This window comes from Triticum urartu, chromosome 1 (assembly GCF_003073215.2).
Source record: "Triticum urartu cultivar G1812 chromosome 1, Tu2.1, whole genome shotgun sequence".
Classification (NCBI taxonomy): domain Eukaryota; kingdom Viridiplantae; phylum Streptophyta; class Magnoliopsida; order Poales; family Poaceae; genus Triticum; species Triticum urartu.
The window spans coordinates 301064692-301077764 of record NC_053022.1 but is presented as its reverse complement, the minus strand read 5'-3'; the positions used below and the strand labels follow the sequence as shown (position 1 = coordinate 301077764).

Sequence of the window (13073 nt, the reverse complement as noted above, 5' to 3'; positions counted from 1 at the left end):
AACTTTTTTCAAAGTTATCAACCTTTTGTTGGGGTCGAAAGTTATCATCCGATACTAACAGAAGTCACCAATATTTTTCATTTGTTGTTAGCAACAAAAATGTATAGCTAAAATGCTCTCATTTCATCAGTAGTTACCAAATGAGCAACAATTGTAACATCATATACAGCTAAACAAAACTCTCATTTCTTATGCCTTCAAAAACAAAACCAATCGGTTTCTTTGTAGCAGCGATGCAAAATTCAGCAGAACAAGGCCAACAAAGATCATCCTTTCTATAGAATAGAGGAACATAAGGTACTACTGTAATTTTTTTAGTAGAAGAAAAACGATATGTTATTTTCTACGTATATTATTGGGTATGCGGGTCATACATTACCGTGCTATTTTCACATAAGTTATTGGGGTGTGTTTTTCAACAACTATTTTCCCCTTGGTCAAAGTTATTGCGCTGCTTTTACGTAAGTTATCGGGTATGCAGTTCATACATTACCGTGCTATTTTCACGTAAGTTGCCGCGGTATAGTTTTCAACAACCTTTTCCCCTCGTTGGTCAAAGTTACTGCACAAGTTATTGGGTATGCGGTTCGTATATTACCGCTATTTTCAAATAAATTTAGGGGGCTATGTTTCAACAATTTTTCTACTCGGGTTCAAATTTCCCTGATGTTATCATCTAAGTTATCAGGTCTGCGGTGCGTATATTAGCATGCTATTTACACTTAATTTACCAGGTGTATCTTTTCGATAATTTTCTTTCCCATAGTTAAAGTTAACATGATGTTCGTACGTAGGTTATCACGTCTGTGATGCCTATATTATCATGCTATTTACACAAAAATTACCGGGGTATATTTTCAACAATCCTCTCATGGTCATAGTTACTACTGTGTTTATACGTAAATTATCAGGTATATGGTGCATATATACCATAGTAATTACAAAGAATTTACAATGGGTATGTTTTCAATAACTTTTTCTTCGGGTCTAAAAATATCCCGGTGTTTGCACCTACATTACAGGTCTGCAATGCACATATTACCGTGTTATTTACACAAAAGTTACCCTGGTTATTTTTTCAACAAATAAAAATAGAATATGGATATGGTTAATATGAGCAACATATGTTCATGACACGTCAAGCAGAAATGAAATAAAATGTAATTTTGCTTGTTTAGAATGTCATGCTAAGATGCTAACCCAGGTCAAGTACTCTCACAACAAACATTCTCATGTGAGCATGTTACTTTATAGAAGGCTAATGGAGTTTCTGCATATGTACTAGATGAAAAATCTCACGAGGCAGCATTATATGGTTCCTTGAACTAGCAGCAGGATGGTCTAAGAAGGTCACATCCAGAATAGAGCTTGGACTTTTAGTTTCTTGTTCACAACATACATATAACCCACCATATAAACTATGAGCTAATCATGTGCGCGTCGAAGACAATCAAAACTGTCAAGTATCGTATGAATGGCCCATGGCTGAACTGAATCATGTCCAGATGTGGAGAAGAAATCATACTCAATCAGACGAAACTATAAAATTTTGGAAAAAGAACAACGACAAATAATCTTGATTATGTTCTGTTCTGTCAAGGCAGATTAGCAATACATCATAATAATGTGGTTATTCCACTCATACATGTGCTACATCTGTGCATATATATCAATCATTTTTGCACACCGGGATCCAGCACACTCAGGCAGTTTATTCTCTACTAGCTACTCTGCTAGTACATCAGAATTTAGAAAAGCACCCACCTAGAATTAGTTACTCTGCTAGTACAACAAAATCCAAAAAACTCACCTACCTAGAATTCAGATCTTACCTAGAATTTATACCTTACGGTTGATGTAATGGACGGTTGCAGCCGGCACCCGGACCTATCAGTCCATGAAGGTGCTGTCTAGCTTCCGCACCTGCACCTTCAGACGAATGCTGCTATTGTGTGGGACGAGCATGGCAAGGACGAGCTCGGACGTGTTTACAAGGAGGAGTTTCCTCGCTCACCTTAAAAGGAACAAGCAAAACAGGGACGAGCACAGATGGGAACAAGAACAGCGACGATCTCGAAGGTTAGCTCAGACGGGGAAAGCGGCCAAGCCGGCGGTGTACGAGCGGAGCGACTGTGAGGTCGAGGACGAGCGGCGGAGTTGAGATCGAAGTCGAACGACTGGGCGTTGATGGAGAAGTCTACAGGGACGACCGGCCCGGCCGGCGGTGAGATTGAGGACGAGCTATGGGATCGAGGTGGAGGAATACAGAGTATTGACGACCGCGGCGAACAGGAATTCCATCTTATCGCGGCATGGTGAGAGAGGAAAGGAACCGCTTGACTTTGGTCAAACGAATCGGTACGCGTTCACTTCGCGGTGGCATGCATGCGTAAATATGTCTCTACTCCATCTTCTCCGTTTTCAGCAACCCAGTGGCGAGATCGTGACCGTACGATAAAAAAATTGATGGCATCCAGCTCGTGCGTCGGATTTGAAATGGACGGCATCCAGGTGGTGTGGCATTTTTGCATTCTGTCACAGGGTTGCCAAATACATATTTCGTATTATAAATAAAGATTTGAAAGGAAATTAGGACGTCATAACATATATGAAAATAAATTGTATGGTATTATAATGACGTGCATTTTTATGACAGGTATATCATGCACCAATATCTGGAAAGGGATCAATCCCATGGGGCATTAGTTGCATGGTGTTTAGGTGCCCCAAACAAAAAATATATATAACACTATATATATTTAGTATAAGAAAATAGAGTACAGAATAAGTTATTCTTTACCCGAGGTAATCTTACGATCATTTCATAATTAAATTACGTTTGGAATTCAAATAGTTACATTCCTATTGATTCGCTACGTAAAATTTAGTATAAGAAAATAAGAATATAGGTCATAAGACAAGAAAATTTGCAGTTTATGTGTATTTTCCACTATGTTTTTACGTTTGTAATTTTACATAACATGAAATATTTTTTTACGACGATTATATTTTTCTTAGGGTCTCTTTTTATGTCAGAAATAAGACAAAACTTACGGAACGTAAAATTACGATGTATTGATGATAAAATAGAGGGGGTGAAGAATAACTTTTCCTCACCCAGGGTGACGAATAACGCGACCCTATATATATATATATATATATATATAAGTCTATTTTAATAACACCATTATGACCTTATTCTAATAACACTTACCCTTATTCTGCTAACACCAACGTACTGTTGCATCGTCCTAACTGAACCGCATAGAGCCCTGGAAAAAAACCCACCACACCACCCCCAGGCAAATTTGACAATTTTGACCTTGGGACGAAATCAATTCACGGAAAGAACTGCCCGTGAAACTATTTCACAGCACTGACCCTTTTGTGTAGCGCCCGCCACGCAGGCGCCACACCCTACGGTGCAACGCCCAGCTCTGGGGCGTTGCACGCCTGTCCACCGTGGCAGCCCTTGGGCCTGCACCCAGTAGTGCAGTGCCTCCAAGCTAGGCGCCACACATGTAACGTGCAGCGCCCGGCCCATAGGCGCTGCACTGTGACTTATCCAGCGGCTTGGCCCCCCTCCCCCACTCCCCCCACCCCACACACCCCAACCCGAGCTTTGCCCCCTCTCCCACTCTCTCCCCCTCTCAAATCCTCTCCCAAATCTTGCAAATTTGAAGAATTTGTCCGTGGATTTCGAAGTCATACCCTCCCTCAAGGTAATCTTCTCCGATCCCCTTGTTTTGATCCAAGTAATGCTAGTTTGGGGAAACCCTAGTTTTGTTTGGATCTAGAGATTTGCATGGAGATGTGAGATCTTTGTTTGCCAATTTCCTATGATTAGGCTTTGTTAGTATGTTAGGGTTATTCTTATGGGTGTTCTTATGTTGGTGCTAGGGTTATGGTTAGGGTTAGGGTTATTGTTAGGGTTAGGGTTAGGGTTAGGGTTATGGTTAGGGTTAGGGTTGTTGTTTGATATATATATATTAGGGTTTGTATTCCGTGTTAATCCTTAAATTAGTACTCATGGAAGCAATGTTACGTTGTGTTGTTTGAATGCTTATAGGGATGGGAAGAACATGTGTGTTTGTTCATCATGGGGACAAAGACGCCTTCTTGAAAGGCAATATTGAACCGGATCCGGATGAGCTTGATATGGTGTTTGATAGTAGTCCTAGCTATGCGGAGCTCTTGCAACAAGTGAGGAAAGATTTGAATTGGATGGACCCTAGTGATATCGTTGAGTTGGAGGGAAGGCATAATGTAGGTTTTGGAATGCACATCCGTTGGAAGACAATGCGTATCAACTCGGAGCAACGTTGGGTTGCATACAAGGAAACGGTGGCCGATTCACTTGACAAGGCTCTTGAGTTATTTGCAACGAAGAAGGTTGATTCAAATTTGCATTTGGACTTGAACCGGAAACCCTCCCCTTTGGTTGCTAGTAGCCCCCCACCCTTGAAGCGAGATGAAATTGTTGAACCTCTTTTGACCCAAGAAGTGAGGCCAACATTGAGCCCGTTTACAAACAACGAAGATGAAGCTTTGCAAGAGGACAATGATGAGTATGCGGACGATGACAATGAAGTTGATCTCCATGAAAACAATGTGGGTGATCTTGACAAATATCATTTGCAAGAGACAATGGACCATTCCATCCCTTTTTCCCGTGCATATGCATCGGATTCGGATGACGAAGGTCCCGATGAACAAGTTAATGAGGAGGGCTTCACGGTGAAGGAGGCCGAAGCTTTCGAGAAGGTATTCGGTCGGGATCACAAGACACCATTGTTCAAGGATGTTAGTCTCGCGGATGAAGCCTTGTGGATGGTGGCAAATCTATATCTCTTGGGGTTGGGCCAAGCTCTCACCGTGATTTGGGAGACGACAAGAACCGGATTGCTAAAGGGTCTAAGTTCGAAACCTTGTTGGAATTGAAGATGTGGCTCGACAACTACTTGGTTACACATTATCGTCCACACAAGGTGGTGCACTCGGACGTCAATGTGCGCTACACGGTTGCATGTGCATGTGAAGATGAAATATGTCCATGGATTGTGCGTGCAAGACCATGGAAAGGAGGTCCCGCTTGGCACGTAGTGTGTTGTGTGCCAACTCACATGTGCCGAGGCAAAAGGGTGGATGGCAAGATTGTGTCCCAAGACCACAGACAACTCACTTCCGAGTTCATCGCTTACAGGCTCTCCGACTCAATATCCACACTTCCAACAATGAGCGTCCAACATGTCATTGACCTTGTGAAATCCATCTTTCATTACAAGGTGAAGTACGGCAAGGCATGGAAGGCGAAGCAAGCCGCATTTAAGATGTTGTATGGTACTTGGGAGGAAGCATACAACCGAATCCCTAGGTTGTTGTTAGCCATGGCCGCCACAAACCCGGGCATGGTTCATGTTGTCGAGCCTCATGGGCACCAAACAACGGTTTATGAAGGAAAGAAAGTCCGAGTATTTGGCCGTGCATTTTGGGCATTCGAGCAATGCGTGAGGGCTTTCGAACACTGTAGGCCGGTCATCGCCATTGATGGCACGTTCTTGACCGGACAATACAAGGGGACCTTGTTGGTTGCGATAGCAAGTGATGCCAATAACCGGGTGTTGCCATTGGCATTTGCTTTGGTCGAGGCGGAGAACAATGACAACTGGGAGTGGTTTTTGCGTCTTTTGAGGACGAAGGTGTTACCCGCTCAAAGGGAAATTTGTGTCATATCGGATCGGCATGCAGGAATTCTTAACGCGGTGGAGATTGACATTCCCGGGCATGCTTCGTTGCACCATCGATGGTGCATGAGGCACTTTTGTTCGAACTTCTATAGGGCATGTGGCCTTAAGGAGTTGGCCAATGATCTTCAAGATTGTTGTCTTGCTTTCTCCGAGAAGCGGTTCGCCACTTTGTTGAACAAATTGCTCGCACACAAAAAACTTGATCACGGGGGTCAAGACTTTATGAATAGGCACATTCAACACCGGAACAAGTGGGCACGTGCTTTTGATGAAGATGGCCGGAGATATGGTCAAATGACAAGCAATATGGCTGAATGCTTCAATAGGGTGCTCAAAGGTGCACGTGGATTACCCGTGACGGCAATAGTTCAATACACATTTGACAATATGAATGCGTACTTTCTAAAGTACTCGATGGAAACTGATGCACAGATAGCGGGTGAGAACCCGCGCAAGTACAAGTACAAGTTCCCACCCAAGGTTGATGAATGGTTAGAATTTCAATCACGAAAGGCGGACTCAGAAGAAGCTATATTATATGACAACGAAGAGTGGAAGTATGAAGTGAAAGAGCCAGGAGGAACCACAAACGATGGCCGGCAACATGGAGGTCAGGCTTTCAAGGTGTCTTTAACACAATGTGATTGCTCTTGCGGGAGGCCATTGTTGCTTCATCTCCCATGCTCACATTTGTATACCGCCGGTCGCGTTAGAAATGTGGACATCAATCACCCACGCATCGTGAGGGAGTTGGAGTTCTCAATCATGACGGTCAAGAAAACATGGGCTCCCCGCTTTCACCCATACTTTGACCAATCACAATGGCCGGAGTACCATGGAGTTCAACTATGGCCGGATCCGGAGTTGAAGGTTGTTACACGGGGTAGACGTAAAACAAAGCGTTTTAGAGGCGACATGGACGGATGGGGCCATGGTGGCCACCGCGAAGCGGGAAACGATCAATTCCAAGAGCCTCGTGAGAGCTCCCGTTGTGGGGAATGCAAAGGTCATGGCCACAACAAAAGAAAATGTACGAAACCAAGAAAAAGGTCCAAGAAAAATGATGCAAGCACTAGCCAACAAGGAGCTACACAAGGGAGCCAACCAAGTGGTAGCCAACAAGTGCCAAGCCAACCAAGAGGTAGCCAACAAGTGCGAAGGCAATAACGTGGTAGCCAACAAGCGCCAAGGCAACCAAGTGGGAGCCAACCTAGTGGTAGCCAACAAGTGCCAAGCCAACCAAGTGGGAGCCAACCTAGTGGTAGCCAACAAGTGCCAAGCCAACCAAGTGTTAATCAAAGAGGATCTAGGCAACAAAGAGGTCGGCAACTAGGACTTACAAGAGGCCGTGGTGGTGGTAGTCTAGGCCGTGGTGGTGGTAGAGCTCGTGGTGGTGGTGTTGGCCGTGGTGATGGTCTTGGCCGTGGTGATGGTCTTGGCCTTGGTGATGGACTTGGCCGTGGTGATGGACAAGGGCAAGGTCGTTATAGAGGAATGTTTGGATACCTCGATGGACCATTTCCGTATGTTGCTCACTAACTATAATGTTTCAAATGTTCTTGTTTTTCATATGTTCTTCTTTTTCATATGTTCTTCTTTTTCATATGTTCTTCTTTTACATGTGCTTCCATTTGTTTTTATTGTCTTTACTAACCATTATGTTTCACTCATTGTAGGTATGGCGGCTTCCCAACCCAACAAACCAACAATGAAGGAGGATGGCGAAGATGAGATGGCGGGATGGTGGGAGAAGGCTGCAAAGAAGCTTAGAGAGGAGGATGCAGCCAAGCTAAAGAAGAAGAAGGAAGAGGAGCTTGAGGAGAAGAGGAAGGCAAAAGAGAGAGCGTCAAATGCGATGTGCGCTAGGGAGCAAGCATTGGTGAGGAAATGTGAGGAGGCACAGAAGAAGCGTCAAAAGGGCGCCTAGCACCGAGGCGTCACACTGTACAAGTGCAACGCCTAGCTCTGGGGCGTTGCACTGTACAGTGTGGCGCCTCCAAGCTAGGCGCTGCAGCGACTGTAGCTTGTAAACTTGGTCATTTTCAGGTACATTGCAACATTTCCTAGAATAAGCAGTCAAAAACTTTAAGTTCACATTTCAGTCACAGTTGAACATTATTAAGACAACAAGTGCAACATAGAGGATCAAGTTCAACATTGCTAAGATGTCAACTCCAAGTTCAACATAACTAAGACATACAAAGAGGATCAAGTTCAACATAGAGCTACCACAACTCCAAGTTCACCGACATAACAACTCCAAGTTCACCGACAAATAAAGGACGATGGCTGGTTCCTAAGAAGAGCTAGTTCCTTGAGCGCTTTTTGGCTGCTCCCCCCTCTTGCTGGCTAACTTCTTCACCTTTCTAGGAAGAGGAACACACTCCCGCTCCGGCTCCGGTTCCTCCACGTCATCGACATCGTCATCCAAATAGTCATCCAAAGCCGCCATCCGCGAGGTGCCGACCGTCCTTTTGCCTCTTTGGGTGAAGTCTTCAGGTGTGTACTTGTTGATTCCCGTCCTAGGCTTTAGCATGTATGCAGACCTAACCTGGTACATCCCCAAGGTCATATCATCATCAGCAACCTATGCATCAACAAAAGATATGGAAAAACCGTGTGTGAGGATATAGTTAGCAATGCATCAACAATTGGATATGTATGCTCATGCCATACCTCTTGGGTGACCACACCCACATCCTCATCCTCCAAATGATCACCATGGCTCTGGCCCGAAGCGGGATCTGATGGTGTCGCCGACCTAGACCGTTCTAGTGATACATACTCGGGGTCACGGCAACCAAAAAGGTTTGATAGCCGCCTTAACTTTTGGCCCTGGCGCTGCAACATGTACAAGTGAATGAGACATCGAACGTAGCAACACATGTTAAGTGCTATTTTGAAGGACATGTGAACCTTGATGAATGCCCGAAGTGCACCTTCTCCATCGCTTTTGCCAGCCGGGGTTGTTTCAAGAATAGTCTTGGTCTCATCAGCTGCTTTCTTGATCTAGGCACGCTATGAACAGAAATGGTATTAACGTGTTAGGCAAGCGAAGATGTGAATAGTGTGAATGAAAAGCAAAGAGGGCAAATACCACAAAGTTCATCATTGGAGCTGAAGGGATCACTGAATTGCCTTTCCTGACTAATGCGTTGTACTGGTGTTGGGCTACCTCATCAAAAACAGTGGGTTCTTCCAAAATCTCCCCAGCATACGCCGGCTTGCATACCTCCACACGGGTACTTGCAAGAAACCATGTGAGATAGTTGTTGAACGCTACAGGGCAGTGCTCACGAAGCTGGACTCCTATTCCAGCCCTAGCTTGCTCCACACTAAGCGCAAACTGTATGACATACTTTCTGTGATGCTTGTCCCAATCCTTAATCTTCCGCTGCCTTTTCCTATCCAACCTGCAAGTTAGAAACATAATATTAGTAGCATCGAAACTGCTGAGAAGCTGCTAAGTACTCAAGGTTAATTATATCTTACGCGTGTAGCAACTTGTCCGTGTCCTCCCACTCCGGCGGATGTGCCTGGAACAAACCAAACTGACGGCGCACTCGATGTGGGAGGTGAAGCTCAACCGCCCAGTTGCATATGAGTGGGCACCGCATACGCCAGAGATCCCTATCCCTAGTGCACATCGGATTCAGCCTGAACTCTAAAGGGTTACCAAAACTATCTCCTGTTCCATACGGCTCCCATATCACCTGCAAAATGGGATAGAATGCAAAATTGATATCGACTTGCAATAGAAGCATCATAATCACTTATGCAATGTCAATTCACCTGCTCAGGTGTGATCGCATCAAGCTCGCTCTGGTACAACTTGTACATGACCGAGGGATCATCTGTCGTCTCATTTATCACATCCCACTTGTAAGCCCAAGTGGGTAGCCATAGTAGGTCGCCTTTGTCGTCCCAATCATCGTACTTCACCTTCTTCGGACGTCCAACCGACAAACGATCCCAACTCCATATGGAAGGTGCGAGCAAACAACCACCAATACCTCCAGATGACCTACAACAGGCTTCGTCCAACTGCACATAAAAGAGAACATGGTTCAGTTAAGAGCAAGATCGCATTCATAATGTAGCAATGAAGTGAAAAGGAAACAACTTCATACCTGTCTATACAAGTAAGCCAGTGTTGCCGAACCCCAACTCCAATTGCTATCGAAGACGGTCAACGCCTTCAGCCACATCCATGGAGCATTCTTGCCTGTGCCATCAGCAAACATAGTCCTGGATATCACATACCACATGTAGACACGAGCATATGTCTTGACCGTGTCCTCATCAGCTTCCGGTGGGCAAGTACCAAAGTGCTCAGTAATCCACGTGAAAGTAGCACCGGCTGCGACTCTTTCCTTCTTCTTGTTTTCTGCTGCTGGTTCCGGAGGCTCCGGAGGAACCATACCGATAAGGGCATGCATCTGCGCGCGCCACCCATCGGAATCGGTGCTCATACATAGAGGATTCCCATCGATAGGAAGACCGGTGATCATAGCAATATCCTGGAGCGTCACTGTCATCTCCCCGGTCCGTAGATGGAAACTATGTGTCTCCGGCCGCCAATGATCAGTAAGCGCGGTGAGTGCTGGAGCATTGTTGGGTGGCGTCGACCGTTTGACCATATGAATGAAAGGGAGAAGTCCTGTCTCCCTTACATACGGTGTGTATCACTTATCATAGCGCATCCACCCAAGGGTGACCCCGTGAGAACGAAGCTTCAAAGGTGCAAGCGCCTACAAACAAACAATTCATAACATTACATATGGGGCATTTGTGTTTGAAATAAATACGAAATTCATAAAACAGGCCACTATCATTATTACCCGCTGCTCCACCGCCATAGCGTACGACCGATGTTGTTTGTCCCAGTGATCATCGAGAAGCCAAACCATCCTAACAATTTTGAAAGAAAGCTTTCTTGTCAACACGATTATCTTTTGAATACAAATAAACTAAAGTACGCCTACTAGATGCAACCGTACCAATCTATGTATCCAACCATATCAAATCAAACAAAACTAATAAACTAGGATTTCACAAATAACTAGGCCTACTTCATACAAATAACTTTTCCATAAACTATGCCTACTTCATACAAATAACTCTTCCATAAACTAAACTAGGGTTCCACAAATCAAACAAACAAGGGTTGTAATACATGCAAAGTTCTAATACATGTAAGATTCAAATCTAATCTAATCAAACAAGGATTCCCCAAATCTTCAAAATATCATATTTTCTATGGATAGAAAGAAGGGGGTCGGAGGAGAGTACCTTCTAGGATGGATTGGTGAAGAAATGCACGGACCAAATCGTCGGATCTGAAGGATTTGGGAGAGGGGATTGAGAGGGGGAGAGGAGGAAGCCGCCGGCGCGCCTGTTCTGTAACTGCTGGAACGAATGGGTGGGGTGGGGGGAGGGGGAGGGGCGGCTGGCATGTAAGTCACAGTGCAGCGCCTACGGGCCGGGCGCTGCACATTACATGTGTGGCGCCTAGCTCGGAGGCGCTGCACTACTGGGTGCGGGCCCAAAGGCTGCCACGGTGGACAGGCGTGCAACGCCCCAGAGCTGTGCGTTGCACCGTAGGGTGTGCGCCTGCGTGGCGGGCGCTACACAAAAGGGTCAGTGCTGTGAAATAGTTTCACGGACAGTTCATCCCGTGAATTGATTTCGTCCCAAGGTCAAAATTGTCAAATTTGCCCCACCCCCACCTTCTTCTGTCGTAACTACCCCCTCCGCCCCTCCCCCCAATCCCCCCACCTACCACCGCACCACCGCGCCCCTGCACCGCCGCCGGCCGGGCAGCAAGGACTTGCCAGCCCAAGCCGGCCCAGCACCTACCTTCGACGCGCTGCCCCGCCCCGCCCCCGCCCCGCCGCCTTCCACCATGACGGCATCGCCGGGACCTCTCCCTCTCTGGCTGGGAGGCCGTTCAGGAGGCATGCGCCAGCGGCCCCCGTCCCCTGCTGCTCGCGGCGGATCTGATGAGGCAAGCCTTCTCCTGGTCTCTCCCGCGGCGGATCCCATGAACTAACCAACCTCCTCATCTATCTCGTGGCGGATCCGACGAGCTCTATCACCACGCGCCGGCAGGCGGATCCCCACCACATGGACTCACGCACGTCCAGCCGAGCTCCTTCCTCCCCACCTTCTTCCTCCCGGATCCAAGGAGCCCATGACGCAGCCCCACCTCCCGCATCTTCGACCACCGCGTCGACAAGGGCTCTTGGGCGACCAGCTCCGGGTAATTTCGCCTTCTTCTGCCCCCTGCTCCTCGCCCTCCCCTTCCCTCTCTGCACAATCCTCCACCGATCGATGGAACCCCTAGATCTCTGCCGCCGGAGCTCCTCCAACTGCCATGGCGCCTCCCAGCAAGACTCTTCCTCCCCATCTCTCTAGACCGAAGAGGCCACCCGAGGTATGGGATCTGGCCACCACCGGCAGCGGATCCGCCCCCATTGACACCAGCCAACGCGAGGCCATAATTCTCGCAAGCGCCATGGGCGTCGACCTTCCCCTAGCCGTGACGCGCAGCAGCTGCTCCCACCTCGCTTGGGTGCTCGAGCATCGGCTGAGTGCAGCTCAATTGTTGTCCCAATGCAGGTCGGCTGCCACTGTTCAGTCTTGGGCGTGGACTTGCAGCTCGACAACCATGGACGTGCAACTCAGACGCGTGCGTGCAATGGTTCAGCGGTTCAGGGCAACTCCGACGACTCCTCTGGGTCCTCTCCATCGTGCCCATCACGTAGCAGTGCGCTTCGGTGAGCCCAATTTCCCCCCTCTTATGCAGGTTTTGTATAAACATCTTTGAAGTTTGCTAAGGTTTGTCACTCCGGCAGTGAGCGCACATGCAGTACACTCTGGAGATGTTGGGATTGCATCCTGGGTTTGCCAAAAAAACGTGGTTTGCCACTGGACATGGTCTGGTCAAGTTCGGCTAGGTGCCCCGTGCGGCTCACACTCTATTTTTTCATAAGATGGAGTTCATTGTGTATAGCTTTGTTGGTCACTATGTGTGAAAAAAGGATTAAAGATGTGAGTGTGGCTGTGTCAAAATAATGAATGGATATGTATGTTTTGAAGCTCACTTTGCTCACGAAGTTTGCCATAAAACTCCTTCGTGGTTGAAAGTGCTAGTTATCGAGTAGAGGGGGGGTGAATAGGCGATTTTTATGAAAGTCTTCAAAACACGAGGGCTTTGAAGACAACCAGTAAAAATGAACCTATTTATATGCAGCCGAAGGTAGACTGCACTAGACAAGCCATAGTCAAGTAAGCAATGAAGTGAAAGTACGAAGACTATCAGCA

At 46.7% G+C, this 13073-nt stretch overlaps 1 protein-coding gene across 1 annotated transcript; it reads left to right on the top strand.

Annotated features, from left to right (window-relative positions):
* The first annotated feature begins 11516 nt into the window (after positions 1-11516).
* Positions 11517-12852, top strand: LOC125532731. Its single transcript, XM_048696677.1, has 3 exons — positions 11517-11754; positions 12369-12526; positions 12605-12852. Exons 1-3 carry the CDS (start codon positions 11653-11655, stop codon positions 12822-12824), a joined length of 480 nt encoding a protein of 159 aa, XP_048552634.1. The 5' UTR covers positions 11517-11652; the 3' UTR covers positions 12825-12852.
* The last annotated feature ends 221 nt before the right edge of the window (positions 12853-13073 follow it).